Below are 21784 nucleotides of genomic sequence, written 5' to 3'. Positions count from 1 at the left end.
ATACAAGTTGCAGACATTTTTTCTTTTCTTTTTTTCTTGTGATGAGGATTTCTAAGATTTACTCTCTTAGCAACTTTCAAATATGCAATGCAGTATTGTAAGCTGTAGTCACCCTGCTGTACCTTACATCCCCAGGGCTTATTTGTTTTACAGCTAGAAGTTTGTACCTTTTGAACACCTTCGCCCATTCCCCACTACCCCATCCAGCAACCATCAATCTCTTCTCTGTATCTGTGAGCTTCTTTTTCATTGTCGTTTTTTGTTTGTTTGTTTTTACTTATTTTTGTTTGTTTTGTTTTTTGGATACCACATGTAAGTGAGTTCATATGGTATTTGTCTTTCTCTGTCTGACTTATTTCAGATTCTATATTTCTAACAACCTCCCAGGGGATGCCAATGCTGTTGGTGGGAGGACCACACTTTGAGTTGCATACTCTTTAAGAAAATGTCATGTTAGTTCCATGAGCCAAATAAGCTGAGCGACAATAGATTTTTTCCCTCTTTCCATGTGACTGACACATGTAAAGTCTTCCCATACCTTCTAGAGGCCCAAGTGCCTGGGAAACAGTGCAATGTTTTTTTGTAGCCTCTAAAATTCTGAATGACAAGTTACAAAATGACCTATTGTAAATTTATTGACTTATAAGTGACTAACTTAGGAGGTCAGATGCCTTACAGCTCACCAGAGTGAGTTCTATGCTTTCTCAGCTACTGGCCATTTCTGCATTTCTCTTTGCTCCCATTGTGGAAAATGGTTAGGCTATACTTGTACCAAGCACTCACCAGAATTTTTTTTTTTAAAGGATTTTCACTTCCTTACTATGGAGGGAGTGCCTACTCTTATGAGTGTTTTATTTCTACCAATTGGCCTTTGTGACCATCCTGAGTCTGTGATCTGATATCTGAAATCATGCTTGAGCAAACATATCCTAGCACCTGTTTCAAGTGGTGAAATCATCCATGGTCAGCAGTTACGCTCTCTGCAGAGCTTTTTCCTGAAATAACCTCTTGGTGACCTATGCTTTCACCTTTCTTAATAAATCCGAGACCCTAAATAAAACCCTGCATTTTTGACAGGTGAAGAAATTGTACAGATCCTTCCTTTTTCCTTCTCACTGCCCTTTTTTCTAAAGTGAGAACTGTAAGATTATAATTCCTCGGTACCAGAATTTGACCAATGACATAAGCTTGGAATCCAGAAAAAGTCAATGTTAAGGACAGATTTGGAAAATTCAAGGCAAAGCATATCTTAAAAATTATTCACATCTGGCTTTAGCCTATCTACTGAATTTTATGCTGCAAAAGCAATCACTTCACTATTTAAAAATAACTTTGTTCATTTTATTATTTTAAAAAAATAGTTTCAGTCTTCATTTTTAAAAAATAGAAAAATCAAAGTAGGAAAATTTAAACATTTATAATCCCACTATTCAAAGATAACCACTTTTAAAATCTGGGTGTTAACAAATGACTTAATTCCTAGTGCTCAAGGCTTCCTTCCCTGCCTGTGTCTGTTTTTTCACCTGACATAGTTTGCACATTTTTCTATATCCTTAAAAGTTTTTGTAAACATCATTCTTAGTGAATATGCAGTATTCCATATTATAATGGCACCAAAATTTTTTGGCTTTAATATTTAAACACCTTCATATTGATATGATATTGATTGATCAATGATGCTGATTGATATGATAACAATTGATAGAAGAGCAAGCACATTTAAGGAATAAAGAGGAATTGTCCACAGCACAGTAGTAAGCAGGAGAAAGTCCACTAACACTACTCAATATCAGAGCTAGGAAAGCAGAAAGGACTCTTTAAGAAATCATCGGTTCCATTTCCTTCTATTTCACCGTGGGACTCTATAGGAGAGCTTCATTTGCCTAAGGTCACAGAGGGCGGCAGTGCCTTGGGGACAAGGACTGCTCCTTCATTTGTGCATGCCTTGTGCCCCATTTGCGCCTCTCTCCAGCCAGGTGCGAAGAGGCACTCAACTAATGTTTGAATGAAGGGCTGGAGGGAAGAAGGGGAGTGTTAGAGGGGAAAACAGTGTCCAAGTGCCCTGCTTTCTGATTCTATTTGCCTTTCTCCAAAGGAAGCATTTCAGCAGCTAGTTGGCCAGGAAAAGCACCTGGCAGGGAGAAGCAGCCAAGGCATGAAGAAAGGCCACATCCTTGGCAGCCCTTGTGTAGCTGAAAGAAAAGGTGAAAACAGAAACCATCACGTTGTGCAGACTCAGCTCTAAGGCAAAACATGTGATACCTCAGCTCACTTCTAATTAAGGAAGGGAGGCAGAGAGGAAAAAAGGAAAGAAAAAGAAAATATTATGGAAAGAATTTGAAGGTTACAAAAAGAAATGAAAGGGATTAAACATTTTTAAGTTTTCTCAAAATGGATTTGTAACTGTTGGAATGAGCAATGGAGAAGCAGCATAAGGAATTTTTAGACTACGGGAAATACTTCTGTCTTAATGTCATTTTAAAAAACTTTGATGTGGTACCATAATTCTCTTAATTTTAAGGAGACCCCCCAATTTTGTAAATCGGAACACTAGGGTACCAGGGTAATCAAAATGCAAGCCACTTTCAATTCAAGGTTGTTGGGGTGACAACAGGAAGTATTAGTGACTGTCCATATTTTCCATCTTTTAAAATGGTGTCTGGAGGGGTCCCCAGTGAATGGGAGCATATCTGGCAGTTTCCGGTCTTCCTAGTTTTATCATGCTCAGGGAACTGACACAAATTTGCTGACACAAATTTGATGCCTCAGCACATGCCTGCTTATATAAGAAACAGAGAAATGTTTCTGTCTCCTGATACATGGGTAGCTTATTCTATCCATACAGAAATAAAGAGGTTTGAAGGAAGCAGAAGAGATTAGGAGGGGAAGTGAAGAGATAGTGGAAGGCATTTTCACTTTCTAAAATGGATTTTCTTGTTCTCATCAACCTCATACCACCTTGTCAGTCACCTAAAATTTTAATAGGAAAAATTGTTTCTTGGGCAGTGACAGGCAGCAGGGAATAGGATTCCAAAGAAGAAAGTACTAGGTGGAACAGGGAAACACTAGAGATTCATTTGTACAAAAGCAAGTACCTAAAGTTAACATTCTTAAAATCAATTTCCAACCACGTAGTTAGCTGCCCAGTGCCCAACCCTGGTTTGTAGCTGTTGGTATTTGGCTCTAGGCCTCTGCCTCCCAACGTGCCATCATCTGGAGGTGCTCCCTAACCATCCAAATAACCTGACTTCTCTGTACCTTAAACTCCTCACCCACATTCCTCTCGAATCCCCTGCTCCTTTGTCATATCCCAGACCCTGCTGGATCCCAGAATCATCCATTCCAATATTCCCAGTGCCAGACCACAGAATTTCTTCCAACATACTCATAGTGTTGGACACTATAGGGGAAAGAAAGTCAACCCCTCCAGCTGATACCGTCATAAATTCTTTTTTGGCTCTCCAGTTGGATCTCTCCCATTCCCCATGGTGGCTGGCTTCTCCAGATTCTGTTCCATCAAAACTTACATCTTCATCCTTCTCTCTTAGCAAACGACTGTGCCACAGACTTCTCCCCTTCCCCACCCCCAAAAGAAAAAAAGCTTCAGATAAAAACTTCCTACTTTCATATCTAGGAACATAACTGCCTATACACTTACCTTTTCCCCTTCCGTCCTGATCAGCGGAAGAGCTCTATGTAAGCCTGACTCTCCCACCTTCTCATTCTCGTGGACCTCACGCTATGGATTATCTGAACTTTTTTCCTGGGGCTCATTTCATCCACTTAAACTTGCACCCACTCTCTCAACGAGGAAACAAGCCTCTATTAATCCTACCTAACCCTCCAGCTCACCCTCCTCTGGTTAACTGCCCAACTTATCCAGAGTGTTGTCTATCGTTACCTTGTTTCCTCATCTTTAACTCGCTCCTCAACACCCTACGAACCAGCCTCCATTTCCCACCCCCACCCTTTTAGGACTCTTAACAATGTTACCAGTGACCTTTTCAAGCCTTATCGGAACTCTTGATAGCACAGGTGATCTCCATTTCTTCCTTTAAACACTGCAGTTCCTGTGGCTTTCAAGACACATTCTTACCCAGCTTTTCTTCCACACCATCATGCACCCAGCACCCCCTGTAGGGCTTCAGCCCTGGGCCGTGTGTTTGTTAGAGCTCTTTCCCCACAACTAGAAAGTAAAATATTCAGGGAACATCTCTGACTATGGATGGTACACCAGACACTTAATATTTGCTGAACTGAATTTTTGTAGCATTTTCTTGAATTGAATTTTAAGTTAAAATCTATTTTATAAGGAAGCCATAGAAGCAATATTTGAGATTTAATCATCCTCTGGCAAAACCAAATTTGGTCATTAAAACCGTATTTCATATAATGATAAATTATTGAACATTACTAATTACATTGAAACTAATGATGTACTACTATATTGGCTAATTCAATCTAAATGAAAAATGAAAAAAAAAACGTATTTTGGAAATCTACTTTGGCTACAAGTAAAGGCCTTCAATGTGTATGTATTTAGGTGTGTCTGTCAGTCACACAGGGCTCTGAAGTTGTATCTGTGTGTTCAGGACATTGTTCTTATGCAGGTCGAGTGCTGCTTTCTTCCTCCACCCAAATAAACTGCACAGTAGTATAGACTCACAGAGACAAGTCTACAGCAAACCCAGATTAAAGAATCCCCTCTGGTAGGAACACAGAAGGGAACCAGCTGGGCCACCAAGAGACAAAGGAACCCAGTGCAGTGAGTGCAGTCAGTGTTGAAAACAATCAGTGGGGATTTTAACCAGCTGAGATGGCCAGGATGAGGGAATGCCCATTGTTATCTTAGTACTTAAAATCTCAGGGTGCGGGGCGCCTGGGTGGCTCAGTGGGTTGAGCCGCTGCCTTCGGCTCAGGTCATGATCTCAGGGTCCTGGGGATCAAGTCCCGCATCGGGATCTCTGCCCAGTGGGGAGCCTGCTTCCTCCTCTCTCTCTCTCTGCCTGCCACTCTGCCTACTTGTGATCTCTGTCTGTCAAATAAATAAATAAATTCTAAAAAAAAAAAAAAATCTCAGGGTGCTCTAATGATTTAATATTTTCTTAATTTTCATGTTCTTTTAAGCAGTAGAATTATTTTTGCATACCAAAACTTCGGAGAAATTAATTCCATCCAAAGAGAAGATGAACAGCTAAAACTGAGAGTAGTTGCATTTTTCTTTGGCATATCTTCTTGATGAGAAGAGCAAGAAATAAAAATTAGAAATAAAAAATTTAGAAATAAAATTCCATGTTAAAAAACATCAAAGGATAAGAACATAGAAGCCGTGGTTGCCTGGATGGCTCAGTCAGTTAGGCATCTACCTTCAGCTCAGTTTATGATCCCGGGGTCCTGGGATGGAGCCTCGCGTCTGGAAGCCTGCTTCTCCGTTTCCCTCTGCCCCTTCCCACTGCACGGGTGTTCTCTCTCTCAAATAAATAAGTCTTAAAAAAAAAAAAAAAAAAAAAAGAACATACAAGCCAGATAAACTGTTCTCTCCAAACAAACAGGCAGTGTAAATGGGGCATTGGTTTGAGTACTAGGTTATCTTTACTATACCTGGTCATTTCAGATTTCCCTGATCATTATCAGTTTGATGTGATATTCAGGCTGATTAGCTGCTGCTTCTAGTGAAAGATGCTGGCCACTCATTCAGACTTTCCATCTTTGCGGAAAGGCCTTTGGCACTGGTGCTCATAAGGTATTATGGACTTGGTGTGTATGTTCTTGGTTTTATTCCCCTTCAAGACCCTCGGGTGGAAGAAAAAATGCTGCTTCCCCTTTAAAGGTTTTAGAGTAATGGCCTCAGAAGACATGATGTTTCTCTTTAATCCCACGGAGGGGAACTGAGGCTAGTGCTCAGTTTCCCTTAAGCCCATCTGGCTCCTATAGCCTTTGGTAAAAGAAGGGGGCACAATGGCAACAATCAGGCTGCTTGAAGTCCTTGGCCATCCAAGAAGTTTCCTCTCCAGGGATGTTTCAACTTGGTTATTTCCATGGAAGATGTTCACGACTGAGGCACAGCCTCTGGTGCTCCCAAACTTCAGGTCAGTCATCTTTAGGGGACACAGGGATTCCCAACCACCACTGGCTGTATTCTAGAACTCAGTGAGTTAAAAAATAAGAAGAGTTACTGATGCCTTCTAACTTCTCGTTCACATTAAGAGCTTTATTATTTAGGCAAACATGACCCTGAATCTGTCAGAGCAACCGTTAGTACTCCAGGTGGGCCCTGCTGATGTCCATCTTTTATTGTGAAGTTGAAAAAATGTGATGGATTTGTTCATGATTTATTAGAATATATTTAACCCTGTATAACCCTGTATAACTGTGATAAAGAAAATATCAAGGAGACAGGAAGGGGCCTTTCTCAGACCTCCCTTTTCTTAGTGCTTCTGACCATTTTTAGATTCCCATGCCACTGTGCATGTTTTTGAAAAAACAAAACAAAACATGAAGGCTAAACCACAAGCTAGTGAAATATTTATCTATATTAGGTAGAAGAGATATGGGGATGAGATGAGTATAACTTTTTATAGAGTTTTAACTTTCAATCCTTATAAATGAATTATGAATTAAAAATTAAAGTGGGAAAAACTTAATATTGAAAGCAAGCAAAAATAAATGAACTTTACTGCATATCAAATTAATAACATAGCCGTACACCAAAAAGAATTAATTCAAGTATTTTTAACACAGTTTTCTCATTGTAAACTCTCAATGTGATCTATCCTAAGAGCACAAAAAAATTGAAAATGAATTTAAAATTTTCATCTATATATTGTTGAGAGTGGTATTGATAATTTTAAAACTATTTCGTGTGTATCACAGGGTAGAGCAAATGAGTAAATATTTTAATGTTGCCGAACACCAGGGTTCTCACATGAAAGAAGGGAGCCTTAAATGTGGAATGGGGAAAAGAAATATTCTTTTTAGATTCAAATTGGATGTAAGTATGAACTCATAATTTGAAAAAAATTAAAAATGTTTCCTAAGTCTGTGCACTAAAATGTCTTAAAAATAGTAACATTTCAGGGACACCTGGATGGTTCAGTTGGTTAAGCCTCTACCTTTGGCTCAGTTCATGACCCCAGGGTCCTGGGATCGAGTCCTACACAGGGCTCCTTGCTCAGTGGAGAGCCCACTTCTCCCTCTGCCTATTGCTACCCCTGCTTGCGCTCTCTCTCTGACAAATAAATAAATACAATCTTTAAAAAAAAAAATAGTGACATCTCAGTATCAGTATGTACACTTAGCATCTAGATAGATCTTGCCTTATAAATACCAGTCTCCACTGTCTCAGCTCTGAGGTGGGAACAGTCTGGAATCTTGTATCAGAAAGTGAGAAGGTACTCCAAGATCAATGCAGACATTTCAAAAGGACATAACAGCCTGCTTAAAGGGACTTTTATGAGCCAAATTTGGTAATTTTGAGTATCAAAATGAATGATCCTAATGGATTGTAACCTATTGAATTCTTTTTTAAATCCATAAGTCCACAGGTAATACTTAAAAAAAAAAAATCAAAGGGACAGGAGATGTGAGAGGTTGGGAGCAAACCACTTCTTTACAAGAGTACCAGCTAATAAATGTAGGAAAATATATAGAATTTAGAAAATCTCTATTTTGCATTACCAATGTATTACTGATTATGACAAGTATCAAGAGATACTAAAACATTACATAGAGGTACTTGGGTGACTTCAACCAACCAAAATCAAGAGCATCTGACTCTTGATTTGGGCTCAGGTCATGATCTCAGGGTCTTGGGATCAAGCCACACCTGGGACTCCAAGGCTTAATGGGGAGTCTGTTGGAGGATTATCTCTCTCTCCCTCTGCCCCTTCCTCCACATGTCATCCCACATATTAAAAATTACACCAGGGAAAATGTATCTTTACAATGGAGAGATTTGGCAGCCCGCAATACCATAACCAAGTAATCAAACTTTGCCCTCTCCACTTATAAGACAGATTGACATTATGAGCAAAGAGAAGTATACAATGTCACCTATGAGGTGTCCTTGCCAAAAATATTTAACCTGAGTCTGATCACAAGGATGCTCCCAAACAAATTCAGATTATATGGCATTTTACAAAACAATTAACTTGCATTTAAAAAAAAAAACCATCAGTGAAAAGACCAAAAGGGAAAAAAAAGCAGGGGAGATCTTTTAATTATGAATAAAGAAACATGGCAACCAAGTGCAGTGCTTAATTCTTGATTAGATCCTAGATCTAAAAAGAAAAAAGAAAAAACACAGCCCTGGGACATTTGAGTTGGTAAAACTAAAATGGGGATTGGTATTAGAGAATTTTTTTTTAAGATTTTTTTTTTAAAGATTTTATTTATTTATTTGACAGACAGAGATCACAAGTAGGCAGGGGGGCGGGGAGTGCGGAGAAGCAGGCTCACTGCTGAGCAGAGAGCCTGATGCGGGGCTCGATCCCAGGACCCTGGGATCATGACCTGAGCCAAAGGCAGAGGCTTTAACCCACTGAGCCACCCAGGCGCCCCTTTTTTTAAGATTTTATTTATTTATTTGACAGACAGAGATCACAGGTAGGCAGAGAGGCAGGCAGAGAGAGAGGAAGGGAAGCAGGCTCCCTGTCGAGCAGAGAGCCCAATGCGGGGCTCGATTCCAGGACCCTGGCTAGATCCCAGAACACTGGGATCACGACCTGAACTGAAGGCAGAGGCTTTAACCCACTGAGCCACCCAGGCGCCCCCTATATTAGAGAATATTTTATCAGTGTTAGTTTAATTCCTAGGAGATAATGAAGTTATATAGGAAACTGCTTTTGCTTTTATTAAATACATATTACAGTATTTTGAGGTGAATATTGTGATATGTTACTACCAAATTATCCAATAATAATGATAATAAATAAAAAGTAATAAAGAGAAAAAGCAAATGCAACAAAATATTAACAATTGGTGAATCTAATTGAAGGGTATTACACTGGTCTTTTCTATAATATTCAAAATAGAAAATGAAAGGGAAATAGTCACTTTTCATTGATATGTCCATCAAATAGAATTCAATATAGTTATTAATGTTTTCAAGTAGTTTCTAAAATATGGATGGATATTTGCATTCTTTTAAGAAATTTTAAATAGTGAATAAATCCAATTTATAAAATTTATAAAAGATATTATAAATCACAATATAGTGAACATTTACATACCCATTAAAATAAGGAACACTGGAGTCTTGTTTTCCTTCCTTATGTCAATGTTTTTCTTCTTTCAAAGGTAACCATTATTCTGAATTTTCTGCTTATTATTCCCTTGTTTCATTTATAGTTTTGCTAACTCCTAAACATTATATATTAATTTATATTATAATAACTATATTAATATATAAACACAATAACTCCTAAACAATATATTGCTAAATTTCACAACCTTTAGAACTTTTGTAAATAGAATCTATGCATGTGTGCGTAATTTACTTTTTTTTTTTTAAAGATTTTATTTATTTATTTGACAGAGAGAGATCACAAGTAGACAGAGAGGCAGGCAGAGAGAGAGGAAGGGAAGCAGGCTTCCTGCTGAGCAGAGAGCCTGATGCGGGCCTCGATCCCAGGATCCTGAGATCATGACCTGAGCCAAAGGCAGCGGCTTAACCCACTGAGCCACCCAGGCACCCCGTAATTTACTTTTTATACTCAACATCACATCCCTGAGATTGATCCTGTTGTTATGTGTAACTGTAATTCATTCATTTTACTGCTTTTTAATATTCTATTACATGAATATATTACACATTTTTAAACAATCAGTTTACTACTGATATACATTTGCTTGTTTCTATGATATAGAAATCACTGTACAAATCACTGTTTAGGTCTTCTTTAATGTCATTAATAGTTTCATCATTTTCTTTATAGAGATCTTATACACTTTTATTCCTAGATACTTAATATTTTTATGTTATTGCAAATGTTTTTTTAAAAACATATATCCTTCTTGATTGCTTACAGCTAGTGTATAGAAATGCAGTCGATTTTTATAAATTGATATTGATTCTATTAACTTAACCAAATTCTTTTTTTAAAGATTTTATTCATTTATTTGACAGAGATCACAAGTAGGCAGAGAGGCAGGAAGAGAGAGAGTGGGGAGCAGGCTCCCTGCTGAGCAGAGAGCCTGATGCGGGGCTCAAACCCAGACACCTGAGATTATGACTCGAGCAGAGGCAGAGGCTTAACCCACTGAGCCACCCAGGCACCCCACTTAACCAAATTCTTATGTTTTATTTATCTGTGGATTGTTTTGCATTTTCTACACAGACATATTATTAATAAACAATGATCGTTTGTTTCTTATTTTACAGTCACAAGTGAAAAATATCAGGAAATACAAAATTACAAAATGTTAGGTAGCACGATATGCATAGGAAAAGACACAGGAAGGAATGCACAGAAATGTTCACAGTAGCTTATTTTGAGTTAAAAATTATTATTTTGAGTTTAAAAATTTTTCTTTTTAATATATCTCTATACTTTCCAGTTTTTCCAAGATGAGTATCTTTCACTTTCATAACCAGGAAAGAAACAATACTTAAAAATAAAAGCAAGTCTAAAACAAACTTTAAAGGTAAGGATTACCTACTAAAAATGCCCAGTTAGAAATTAAAATGTCAAGTATCTATGATGTGCCTGCTCCCCACCCAAATTCACCCCTGCAGGGCCAGATGGCCACATAGTCACATGTCATATCTAAGAGAACAACCTCTTAGATTCATGGAACTTTGTCTTTCCATTAGGGCATGTATGAAATTGACCTGTCAAAAGTCTTTATTCATTTGTTCTGAAATGTAGTCAACTCTTAATTATCCATAAGAAATATTTTTATTCTTTGTGAATTACTTATGGTCTTTTTCTAGTAAGTTACCATTAATTTGCACTGCTTATTTCCTAGGGATAAATTTAGGAAACATAGACTTATTTTCAACTGGCACTCTTCTCTCTATTATACAGATTAAGGAAACAGAAACACCCAGAGATTAAGTCGGTTCTCTATTTCTCTGCTTGCCTCCTCTATCACCTCCTCCCATAGTATGTCCTTGTCTTTCATCGTGACACTTGTCAAAATTATCCGTCTTCTCCATCATAAGCTCCATGAGGTTAAGACCTCTGCCCTGCTTTCCTCTGCATCCCGATGACTAGCACAATACCTCACATGGTGCCTGGTATGCTCAGTAAACCACTATGGAATGCTGAATGAATTTTACAAGCAATCCACTTTAAGAAAAATCAGGATACCTGCCACATTACATGTGTGACTGGTTTCAGGTATAGTCACAGTAACATTTGCTACATTTGGGTGAAAATTGAAAACAATGTCTGGGTAAAATCTTCTCATGAAAAATGTTTGAAAGCAAAATGATCTTTCTGTTCACTTTTTCTTGTATAATGAATTTTCCATATGGTAAAACATTCTTTCTGTTTTCTTTTATACCATTTAGAACTATTACTATTACAGTGTCTAGATGTTAATTGCATATAGTTGTAATTGAGCTGATTTTATCTGAAAAGAAAAGCAAGATAAAACTAAGTCAACATAACTCTATAAAAGTCTCTTAAATTAACTTGTTTCTTTTTAATTTTATTTTTTTTTCACATAGTTGTGGCTGGTGGGGATTTGGCTGATATTAGATGCTAAATAGATATCCTCTAGCTTTGGGAGCCCAGGCTGATCCTCAAGGCTTCCATAACATATCTAATCCCAAAATTAGCCTTCTGGTTCCTTCTCCTTGAAGGGTTGTGGGCTTGAGTCACAAGACTCTCATTTCAAGATCGGGGCTGGGGGGTTAGTCCTTCCCCCCCATGCAGCTAAAGGTCTGGAAGAGGAGGTTACCCATGGTTTGTGGTTTTTTCCTCTAGCTTCATTGAGATATAATTGCCATATAACGTTGTGTAAGTTTAAGGTGTACAGTGTACACCTTGAGGATTTGACATTTCTTTATATCGTAAAATGTTTATACAATACGGTTAGTTGACACATCCTTCACCTCACATATTTATCATTTTGTCTCTTCATTTGGAAGGGGGATTTTGTGTTTTAACCGATTATACCAACAACACCTTCATGTGCCTCAAACTTTTTAGATGTTTGAATATAGAAGTAATTATATTCTAGACAGAGATAATGATACAGTACAGAAGTTTCCATTTATAATATTTGCAGAATATAGTAATCTTGGGTAATTCCATTCATTTTATTAATTTGGTACATACTCCAATATTCATTGAGGACTGCCCATACTCTAGACATTATGCAAAACTCTCACTGTATAAAATGAATAAAATATTACCTTAAAAAGCTCCCAGTCTACTTATGGTATATTTGGACATCTTATGTTGTTTTCCTTTCTCTTATATATGTTTTGTTGCTAAATTTGGGGGTAAAGAAGGCTTATGTGATTATATTAATCTGTCAAGAGCTATAGCTCTGAGTTGCCTATGATAACTGTCAGTAGTAACATTTCAATACAAATAGAATTTAATTAGACATTGCCTTCATACATTCGATCGCTTCTACTTAGTGTATGAAGTTGTTCATTCCCTGTTGCCCTTTGTGTGAGGTGTAGGAGATGGGGTGGGGAGGGGGGTCTAAGGAAAAAGAAATCTGATATTTCCTCATCAAAATTCTGGTGGGGAATATACAAGAGAAGTATCTGCTCTGTAAAAACCGATACATACGGCTACTACCTCTATATCAGTTGACATTGAACTTCAGTTTATTTCATTTATGTATGTATGTGTGAAAAGATAAACACCTTTTTTCTTCTTGGCAGGTGTCCTTGTAGACTTGGGTCTGGAGGAAAATGGGATGGCTTATCAGAGAGCAGAGAAATATGTTGTTCGTCTAGACAATGAGATTCAAACCAAGTTTGAAGTTTTTATGAGAAGGGTAAAACAGAACCCATACACACTGTTTGTGCTGGTTCATGACAACTCCCATGTGGAACTAACGAGGTGATTGCTTCAGAGTGAGCAAATATAGCTTTTCTTCTAGCACAGCAATGGTTTTATCATAAATTCCCAAAAAGCCCAGAGACCCTAACACTTGACATCTTCTTACTGGTAACTTATTCCTACTCCTTCCCTGTGCTCTCAACTTTCCCAACCAATTTAGTGTTGATTTCATTTTAACTATATTGTGAGTGAATTTAGATATCCCTGTTAAAGGGGACTTGGGTGGCACAGTCAGTTAAATGGCCAGCTCATGGTTTCAGCTCAGATCGTGATCTCAGGGCCATGATTTCAGGGTCATGAACTTATGATCCTGAGGTTGAGCCTGGTCTTGGCCTTGAGCTCCTTGCTCAGTGGAGAGTCTGCTTAAGTTTCTATCTCTCCCTCTATCTCTGACCCTCCCTCATGGGCTCCCCTCATGGGCTCCCCTCTCTCTCTCAAAAAAAAAAAAAAAAAGTATCCTTTAAGATAGAAAGGAAAGAAGGAAGAAGGGAAGGAGGTAGAGAGGGAGGGAGGGAGGAAGAAAGGAAGGGAAAGAGAAAGAAAGAAAGAAAGAAAGAAAGAAAGAAAGAAAGAAAGAAACCTGTTAAAAAGCTGTCTTCAGGGTATTGTAGAACTCAGCTGTCTCAGAGAAAGGGCAACAGCAGGAGGGTTGATGTTCATGAGCTCCCAGAAGGGCCATGTGCTTTCCTTTCTCCACTCTTCTTCCTTCCCAGTCCTTTCCCCCTTTCCCCACCTTCCTCTTCTCCTGTTGCTCCTCTTCCTTGCCTTTCTCTCTACCTGGGTACCTTGAACAGTAGTAAAGATGCCACTTAAAGATCTGAGAGCAGGGGTGCCTGCTGTTGGAAGAGCATATGACTCTTGATCTTGACTTTATGAGTTTGAGCCCCATGTTGAGTATAGAGATTACTTTAAATAAATAAATAAACTCTTAAAAAAAAAAAAAAGATGTTAGAGCAAATCTGAAACTTTCCCCAATTTACCAGTTTAAACAAGAGAATATCCTATTCCTCAGGTGGGTTTACAGTGAAAGAATAGTAAATGTGGCATGATGGAGCCAGTTTTGCTCCTAGACCAAATTACCGTAATTATCTGTTAGGGTGTATCTTTCATCTTATGGATTAAAAAGGCAAGTTCGGGCACCATCGAGTGTTCGTAGGTTTTCCTTTCTTTGGACACACTGAGGTTAAGCATATGAAAGATTTGGGGTCTATTGTAGAAATATCAGAATTGCAAAAGCACTTGTTCAGAAGCCAGAATGTGTTTGGAATTCTACAATCTGAACTCTAAAGCTGTATGCAGGCATAAATAAGATCTTGCATAGCATGTTAGAAAGAAGGAAGGAAAGAAAGAAAGTGAGGGAGGGATGGAGGAAGGAAGGAAGGCAGGAAAAAGAAAAAAAGAAGGAGATTGAAAGGGAGGAAGGAAGGGAGGGAAGGAAAGAAGGAAGGGAAGAAAAAAGAAAAGAAAGAAAGAAAGAAGGAGGAAAAAGAAAGACAAAAGAGAAAGAGGAAGGGAGGGAGGGAGGGGGGAGAGGGAGGAAGGGAAGGAATGAGAAATAGGAAGAAAGTAAGAAAAGTAAAAGAAAAAGGAAGGAAGGGAGGGAGGGAGGGAGGGAGGAAGGTTGCCCAGATGCTGTTCAGTTTCTCCTAGTCCTCTATGAGCAAAAATAGCTGTCACCTGATGTACCTCATCTTTGAAAGTTTGGGGTAATAACTCTGAGGATGTATATTGGATCACTCTATATTTAATTCCCCAGGGCACTGAGATTATTTCTTTGACAAAAAAAAATGTGGTTTTGAGGCTACATAACAACCTAGTACATCCAAACTGAACAGAACTGAAAATGAGTCAGATATAAAAATTTTGGTCATGGGGAGGAAGGGGTTAAGTGGTCCCTCTGTAGCCTCCACATAGTCTAACATGCTCAAGGGAGGAAAGAGAGTGATGTTAACACAGAGGGGATCCCTTGAAGTTTGGGGGCTTCTCTGGGGTACCAGTCATTTCCGTTATGAGCATCCTGATTTGATGGAGAAGCCTCGTTCAGATGAGCTTTCAGACCAAAGTGATCCATCTTAGCTATAGATTTATGTATCCTTGGCCATAGAACTGAGTTACACTTTGAGGTATAATAGAGGCAGACTGAAACAGGGAAAAAATATCTAAGATCTGTCTGAAAGTGGTAAGAAGGAGTGTCATTATTGCTCTTTTGAATTAAATGTTGGTTGCCTCTAATCCTGCTCCCAGTTAAAAAGAACTAGAAAAAACAAAAATGAAAACATTAGCTCCACTTTGATGTCTGCTTCTGTATCTAGTCCCTTCAATTAGGAGGTATTAACATGACTTTCAATATTTCTCCAGTGTCATTTCGGGTTCTTTGTCACATGGCGAACCCAGTCATGGATTGGCTGATAGAGTCATTAACTGCAGAGAAGTCCTGGAAGCTTTCAATCTGCTGGTGCTCCAGGTTAGCTCCTTCCCGTACACACTACAGACCCAACAGTCTCGAATCAGCTCCAGCAATGAAGTTCACTGGATACAGCTGGACAGCATGGTGAGTCTCTCTTCTGCTCTCTGAGGCACAGCCATGTTCTCAGTCCCCCAGGGAGTAGAATCTTGTAATAAAATATTGTCATGGTTCTGTAAAATAACATGAGACTTCAAAAATCTAACATTTATCTCCTAAAAGTTCCATATAATTACAATTATTATAAGTCTAAAGACTAGTGATTAGTGTCCTATATCAATCTGATTATGTTATTTTTTTAGGTTATCATGCAGATACAGAATTATCCATCCTATATAGTTCCACCCCCAAAATGTGATACTGTCTTATACAGCCACCAATAATTTCAGGGGCACCTTGGTGGCTCAGTCAGTTGAGCATCTGCCTTTGGCTCAGGTTGTGATCCCAGGGTCCTGGGATCGAGCTTCCTCCCTGCTCATGCTCTCTCTCTTTTTTTTTCTCTCTCTCTCTCACCATTTCTGTCTCTCTCTCTCAAATAAATAAATAAAATATGTAAAAAAATAATAAAATAAATGATGAATTTCAATCTGAAATTTGGAAATTTTGTTGTCCTTTTGAATAGCTCTTCTGTCATGTTTCAGTCTTACTGATCTGTGACTGTAAATTACGTATGTTCCCCAGCAACTGGATTTTTTAAAAAGATTTTGTTTATTTATTTGACATAGAGAGAGAGATCACAAGTAGGCAGCGCAGCAGGCAGAGAGGGGGCAGGAAGCAGGCTCCCTGCTGAGCAGAGAGCCCGATGCAGGGCTCGATGCGGGGCTCGATCCCAGGACCCTGAGATCATGACCTGGGCCCAAGGCAAAGGCTTAACCCATTGAGCCATTCAGGTGCCCCTGGATTTTTTCTTGTAATCAGTTCTTAGTCTTATGGTTGAAACAGGATTATGATACTGTTATTTTAAATTACTCAGTAGTCACACTTAATGTTTTTAGAGCAGCCATCTCAAAGTTGTACATATTCAAGACTGTATGTTTTTCTGGCTTCAATCCCTAACACATGGGAGATATTTTCTGTGACCTATATAGTGCATGATAAATATATTATCAAAGAAAAGAAATAAGTGTTTTGGGCGCCTGGGTGGCTCAGTGGATTAAGCCGCTGCCTTCGGCTCAGGTCATGATCTCAGGGTCCTGGGATCGAGTCCCACATCGGGCTCTCTGCTCAGCAGGGTGCCTGCTTCCCTCTCTCTCTCTGCCTCCCTCTCCGTCTACTTGTGATCTCTCTCTGTCAAATAAATAAATAAAATCTTAAAAAAAAAAAAAGAAAGAAGTGCTTCATAAAAAATGATGAAGATTAGCCATTAAGCAATGGATTCTTTGTTTAAAAATATTGAACATTATGGGTATTTTTAAATAAACGTGTTTAAGTAAAAGATGCCAGATGCAAGAATAACATTTAGGGGCACCTGGGTGGCTCAGTTGGTTAAGCATCATGTTCTCAGGGCCCTGGGATGGAACTCCACATGGGGATTCCCTGCCCAGTGGGGAGCCTGCTTCTCCCTCTCCCTCTGCCTGCTGCTCCCCCTGCTGTTCTCTCTCACACACAAATAAATAAATAAAATCTTAAAAAAAAAAAAAAAAGAATAACATTTACTCATTTATCAACCCAGTGCATTTCATTCTGTTATGAAGTAGGTAAGTTTTCCCTGACTTGTAGCTCTTATTTTTGAGTATTGGTTTGTCCTTTGTAGTCAGGCAAGCTCAGGTGACTGAATCATGGTGGCATCAACCATGCCTCCCTTGTGAGAATTCAAGTGTGTTCACTATCACATAGAAATTGCTTTGAGCTCTCACTTTGTTAGTATCTTCTCTATGCCATCTTCATCAGTTGGATGTCAAATTCCAGGTGAGAGTAAGAGGCTAGCTCAGTTCTTTTACCTCTCAAGTGTCGGGTACACCTGTAGACTACCCAAGTAGTTGCCCTGACATGGAACAGGATTGCCAATAAAACTTTTGAAGGGAAAAATTGTTTTTTAAGCCAACAGTTTTCCTATTAAATGTTAAGTTTTAATATATTGTTGGGGAGGGGAGAAGAGAACTATCCTAATTAACCTTGTTGGTGTCATCTTTTCCAGAAGGGATCACACCAGTGATAGGAAGAACTCATAGCTTCGGCGCTTTCCCTTCTCCTGACATAAAATAATAGGGAAATAGGCTAAAAATAACTTTCCTTAAGAGTCATTCTTCTGTGTCTGGATGGCTCAGTCAGTTGAGCATCCAACTCTTGATTCTCAGGTCATGATATCAGGGTCGTGAGAGGGAGCCCCATATCAGGCTCCACACTCAGCATGGAGTCTCCTTGAGATTCTCCTTCCTTCTCCCTCTACCCCTCCCCCCACTCCTGCTCACTCTGTCTCCCTCTCTCTTTCTAAAATAAATAAATAAAACTTTTAAAAAAGAAGTCATTGCTATAATTATGGTTGCTTTTTAAGGCACAATAATGGTACTATGGTTATTTTTTAAGGGGTTCTTATTTGAGAGGCATCTAGTGAAGCATTTATGAATCAAAGATTGATACCTAGGATTTAATTAAAATAATAGAGGGATAGAGAGTTATTATACTCTAATTAAGGTTTTTAAAAAATCATCACTATGAAATTGAGATCAGCATAGAAGAAAGATATAAACTTTGAACCTAACAACATACTTACACATTAGGGAAGAAACTCCTAACTATTAGCCTCCTTTTGTTATCTTGAGGTCAATGTCTTCAAAAAGGAAAAATTGAGAAAAGCAGAGTAATTCAATTCAAAAAATACTGAGCACTTGTGGGCTCGTGTTAGACCTTTCCAAGAACACACAGAGAGAACTAACTGCTTAAGGGAGAAAGCAAAGTACATATTAAGGTCACTGTTACAAAAGTAGAATAAGATATACATAGAGAAAATAGTTTGGTGGTTACCAGAGGCAGGAGTGGGATAGGTGAAAGGGTGAACGGGGTCAAAAGGTACAAACTTCCAGTTATAAAATAAGTAAGTCCTGGAGATACAGTTAATATTGTATGGCATATTTGAAAGTGACTACAAGAGTAGATCTTACAAGTTCACATCACCAGAAAAAAAATTACAATATATGGGCTGAGAGACTTACTCTGACGATCATTTTACAACATATATGAAGGCATACCTCATTTTATTATGTTTTGCTTTACTGCACTTCGCAGATATTTCATTTTTTACAGATTGAAGATTTGTGGCAACCTTGCATCAAGCAAGTCTGTTGGCACCATTTTTCCAACAGCATTTGCTCATTTCACATCTCTGTGTTACATTCTGGTAATTCTCACAATATTTCAAACTTTTTCATTATTATATTTATTACGGTGATCTATGATCATTGACCTTTGATGTTACTATCGTAAACACGTTAGTAGATTTAGCATTGCAGCATAATGCCACATCCATGTAAGAATGTGAACTAAATAGCACAGCTCATTGACAATGCACTTGGTCACCCAAGAGCTCTGATAGAGATGCACAATGAGCTGAACGTGGTTTCCATGCCTGCTAACACAGCATCCATTCTGCAGTCCATGGGTCAAGGAGTAACTTCAATTTTCAAGTCCTATGATTTAAGAAAATACATTTTGTAAAGCTATAGTAGCAATAGATAGTGGTTCCTCTGATGGACCTGGACAAAGTTAGTTGAAAACCTTCTGGAAAGAATTCACCATTCTAGGTGATTGAGACATTCATGATTCATAGGGAGAGGTCAAAATATCAATATTAGCAGGAGTTGGGAAGAAGTTGATTCCAAAGTCATGGATGACTTTGAAGGATTCAAGACTTCAGTGGAGGAAGTCCCTGCAGGTGTGGTGGGAATAGCAAGAGAACTAGAATTAGAAGTGGAGCATGAGGATGTGACTGAATTGTTGCAAGCCCATGATAAAGCTTGAATGGATGAGGAGCTGCTTCTTGTGGATGAGCACAGAAAATAGTTTCTTGAGATGGAATCTACTCCTGGTGCTGTGGAGATTGTTGAAATGAAAACAAAGGATTTAGAGTATTACATGAACTTAGTTGGGAAAACAGTGGCAGAGTTTGAGAGGATTGACTATAATTTTGAAAGAAGTTCTGTGGGTAAAATGCTATCAAACAGTATCACACGCCACAGAGAAATCATTCATGAAGAGAAGAGTCCATTGATGTGGGAAACTTCACTATTGTCTTGTTTTAAGAAATATCCACAGCCACCCCACCTTCAACAACCACCCTGATCAGTCAGCCGCCATCAACATCAAGACAAGACCCTCGACCCACAAAAAGATTATGATTTGCTAAAAATTAAGATGATTAGAATTTTTAAGCAATAAGGCATCTTTTAATTTAAGATATGCACATTGATTTTTTAACATAATGCTACTGTACACCTAATAGACTACAATATAGTGTAAACATAACTTTTGCATGTACTGGGAAACCAAACAATTCATTTTATTGACCACCAGCTTTATTGTGGTGGTCTGGAACCAAACCGTCAAATCTCCAAGATAGCCCTATACATAAATAGAATTCTTATGCTATACACCTGGAAAACTAATGCAATGTTACATGTCAATTGCTTCTCAATTTTTTAAAAAATCAAGTTGTGCACCTTGAATGTGTAGTTTTTATTAGTAAAAACAAAACAACGAGTAGAATAAGAAAATTTTAAAAAATCAAAATGCTCTGGGGGTTGAAAGGAGAGAGAAGTCCCACCCATCTGAGAGCACTAGGAAAGGCAACATGGAGAGAGCACTGTGGATGGGCATTGCAAGAGCAGAAGGACTGCGTTCAGGTACTCCTGGCAGCGGACCACAGAAGAGGAAACAGAGATTTTTCAGAGAACACTAAGGGGATGAAAAGAAACCTGGAAATATATAGATAGAGGCTTAAAGTTCCAGGCTGGCAAAGTTTACACTTATTACACAGGCATTAACAATCTTTTCAAAAGGGCATAGAATTATTAAAAACATAGTTGAGCCTTGAACAACACAGGGGTCAGAAGCACCCACGCCTGCACAGTTGCATATAACGTTGTCTCCCCCAAAACTTATCTAATAGCCTACTGTTGGCTGGAAGCCTTGCCAAGAACATAAAAAGTTGATTACCATCTATTTTGTATATTATATAATTATATACTGTGTTCTTACAATAAAGTAAGCTAGAGAAAAGAAAGGGTTAGGGAAATCATAAGAAAAAGAAAATACATTTAAAGTACTGGACTGTAAAAAAATCTATACAGAGGCAGAGCGACTGATGGTTCTGCAGATCTGTCTCTTGCTTCAACAGTGTTTGGATGGAACAGACCCAGGGATATCTCTTCTCCAAGCTTCCAACCACCCTCCAACCTCTTTTCCAGTTGTAACTTCAGAACTATCTTTTCAGCCATCCTCTGGCTCCAGGACTAGACATCACTAGTTTTTGAGCTTAGGTCCTTATTGCCAATCAACCACAAGCTCCTGGATTTGTCCAGATGACTCCAATAAGGTGGAGGCTACCCTCACCTGCCTGGTCAACATGCATACACAGGGCTCCAATGCCTGTCTCTCCCTGGGCTTCTGTTCCAACCTCAGCCAAGTGGCTCTAGAGGGCCGAGGTTCTATTGAAGATACAAGATCAGCCCAGCAGCCATTCACTCTTCAGGCCATGCAGAAGCCCTCTCAAGATGAGTGTAAATCCATGGTCCTAGAGAAGAATCTGAACCAGGGCCTTCTGGATCTGCCTGCTCTGGGTTCTGCCCACACAAACTCCCAACTCTGTGGCTTCCTGGAGAACCACTTCCTAGATGAGGAGGTGAAACTCATCAAGAAGTTGGCCCCTTGAGGGGCCCATGGGCATCCCCCTGGGTGTCCGGGCTTCTGTCTGAGCCTCTTCCTGCAGCCACTAGGCAACTTTTTAACCACCTAGAGCCCTCTCCCAAACCCTGCACCAAATGAAAACAATAAAGCTTTTTGCAGAAAAAAAGCAAGAAATAAAAGCAAAAAACAAAACAAAACAAACAAAAACAAACCCCAAAAGCCTCTTATGTAAGTTGGACCCATGCAGTTCAAACTTGATGTTGTTCAAGAGTCAATTATATTATCAGATTATACATATTTCATTTTCATACTAACATGGTAAATGTGCAACTTAATGAATTTTCACAAACTGAAAGCACCTGTAGAACCAGCATCGAAATGAAGAAAAAAAAACATTACCACTAGCCTGGAAAACAGGCACTTCCCACAGAAGGCTGACACTCCTCTGGCC

General features: G+C 38.8%; 1 protein-coding gene across 9 annotated transcripts in view; it reads left to right on the top strand.

Annotated features, from left to right (window-relative positions):
• The window catches only part of GREB1L (GREB1 like retinoic acid receptor coactivator), a 275717-nt gene that overhangs the window by 209905 nt on the left and 44028 nt on the right, over positions 1-21784 (top strand). For all 9 annotated transcript variants that reach the window (XM_047697253.1, XM_047697252.1, XM_047697250.1 and 6 more), the window contains 2 exons: positions 12848-13028; positions 15387-15579. In XM_047697253.1, the coding sequence (XP_047553209.1) occupies positions 12848-13028; positions 15387-15579 (374 nt within the window). The remainder of the gene's footprint in view (positions 1-12847; positions 13029-15386; positions 15580-21784) is intronic.

This window comes from Lutra lutra, chromosome 12 (genome assembly GCF_902655055.1).
Source record: "Lutra lutra chromosome 12, mLutLut1.2, whole genome shotgun sequence".
NCBI lineage: Eukaryota > Metazoa > Chordata > Mammalia > Carnivora > Mustelidae > Lutra > Lutra lutra.
The sequence above is the reverse complement of the archived record's forward strand: the minus strand, read 5'-3'. Positions and strand labels throughout refer to the sequence as shown.